This window comes from Macrosteles quadrilineatus, unplaced genomic scaffold (assembly GCF_028750875.1).
Source record: "Macrosteles quadrilineatus isolate MER2022 unplaced genomic scaffold, UCM_ALF_1.0 Scaffold_4__1_contigs__length_99947679, whole genome shotgun sequence".
Taxonomy (NCBI): Eukaryota; Metazoa; Arthropoda; class Insecta; order Hemiptera; family Cicadellidae; genus Macrosteles; species Macrosteles quadrilineatus.
The window spans coordinates 49,732,144-49,733,956 of NW_026542597.1; the positions used below are offsets into that span (position 1 = coordinate 49,732,144).

General features: G+C 38.9%; 1 protein-coding gene across 1 annotated transcript; it reads left to right on the forward strand.

Annotated features, from left to right (window-relative positions):
• Window positions 1-463: 463 nt before the first annotated feature.
• LOC128992916 (uncharacterized protein K02A2.6-like) lies at window positions 464-1,553 on the forward strand. The gene is made up of 2 exons (XM_054416661.1): window positions 464-601; window positions 813-1,553. The coding sequence occupies exons 1-2, from the start codon at window positions 464-466 to the stop codon at window positions 1,551-1,553; spliced, it is 879 nt and encodes a 292-aa protein (XP_054272636.1).
• The last annotated feature ends 260 nt before the right edge of the window (window positions 1,554-1,813 follow it).

Below are 1,813 nucleotides of genomic sequence, written 5' to 3' on the forward strand. Positions count from 1 at the left end.
CGTAGTCGAGTCGGCAACGTTACTTGAAAATGTGGACACTCAACAACAGGAAATGCGCAACATAAAAATTAACAGAGTAAAATACCCAATACACCAGACAAATCGACACATCCACACAAGACAAGACAAATCAGACTCAAAACAAATAAATACTAGAAACAGCCATATTCTTAAACTCAACAAGGGAATACACTGTTTTAAATGCGGTTACAAGAGACATGCAAATCACGAGGATTGCCCTGCTATGGGTGCTGATTGTAAAGCTTGTAATGGTATTTATAATTTTTCTCGTGCATGTTTGAAGACAGGAAATGCGGTTGTTGCTTGACCAAAACAGTTAAATCAAATCGAAAATTTTTTGCATGAGGATAACGCTCCGTATTCAGACATTGACCAAATACGAACTTTGGAAAAGGGTTCCAAGGTAATATTCAATGTTGAAATGAACAAACGTAAGGTAAACATGCTTTACGATCCAGGGGCAGCTTACAGCATTATTGGAGAAAAGCTGTGGAAATCGGTGGGATCACCAACACTTTACCCCTGTGAAAATCTTACTGCCTACACGGGGGTACAAATTGAAACACTAGGCGAAACATCGGTTAGTGTTCTTGCATTTGGTAGTTCAAAAAAATTAAAGCTTATAGTAGTCAAGAAAAATGATGTTCTTCTATTTGGGTTGGACTGGGTACTTAAGTTCAATCTTCCTTTACCACCAGGTGCTGAAGTATGTACAGTTACTCGGCAACCGAACAATACCACTCGTGTGAATAGTATGGATTTGGTAAGACAAATTGTTACTGACTTTCCAGAAGTGTTTCATCCTTCTCAAGGCACAATCAAAAATCAAATCAAACGAAGAACGCCTAGGAGATTGCAACGGATCTCATCTATTTCATCTCAGGTCTCAGGATTCACCATTGACCTCAAAGAGCTTGCAAGAAGCAACGAAACAAGACGCAATACTCGCTAAAGTAATAAACTACCTTAGAAGTGGATGGCCAGAACATGTTACCAGCAACAAAGAAGTTTTACCTTATTACAACAAGCGTGAAGAACTTTCTTTTGAAAACGGAATATTACTCTGGTTCGGTCGCATAGTAATACCTTCAAAACTGAGACCAAGAGTAATGGAAGTACTCCATGAGGGACATCCAGGAATAGTCGCCATGAAAGGTAAAGCGAGATTTCAAGTGTGGTGGCCCGGTCTAGATAAAGATCTGGAAGAACATACAAAACATTGTGTTGGTTGTCAAAAGAACAGGCCTAAAGACATGGAGATGCCTCTCTTCTCGTGGACCGTCCCAACAGAAGTCTGGTCAAGAATCCACATAGACTTTGCGGGACCATTCTTAGGTAAAATGTGGTTGATTGTTGTAGACGCACGATCAAAATGGCTAGAAGTGATACCCATGTCAACAACAACTACAAAAGCCACTATCAATGCCTTAGAAGAATTGTTCTCAAGATTAGGCTATCCCAAAACTATCGTCAGTGACAACGGTCCTCAGTTGACATCTCATGAGTTCCAGTCGTTCTGCAAAAAACTATAATATCAAGCACGCACGTTTAAACTTGTTTAAAGCTAGGTTTTAGCTTGTTTAAAGCTTGGTTTAAGCTTGTTTTAAGCTTGTTTTAAGCTTGATTTTAGCTGGTTTTTAGCTTCTTTAAGCTTGGCTTAAGCTTGTCTTAAGCTTGGTTTAAGCTGGTTTAAGCTGGTTTTAAGTTTGGTTTTATCTTGTTTTAAGCTTGGTTTTAGCTGGTTTAAGCGTGTTTTTAGCTCGGTTTTAGCTTGTTTTAAACTTGTTTTAAG

Excerpts from the sequence above, each read along its gene's own strand:
- LOC128992916 (XM_054416661.1), top strand. The coding sequence starts at position 464 with ATGCTTTACGATCCAGGGGCAGCTTACAGCATTATTGGAGAAAAGCTG. Across the intron at positions 602-812 it reads AAACACTAGGCGAAACATCG|AAGTGTTTCATCCTTCTCAA; the intron begins GTTAGTGTTCTT and ends CTGACTTTCCAG.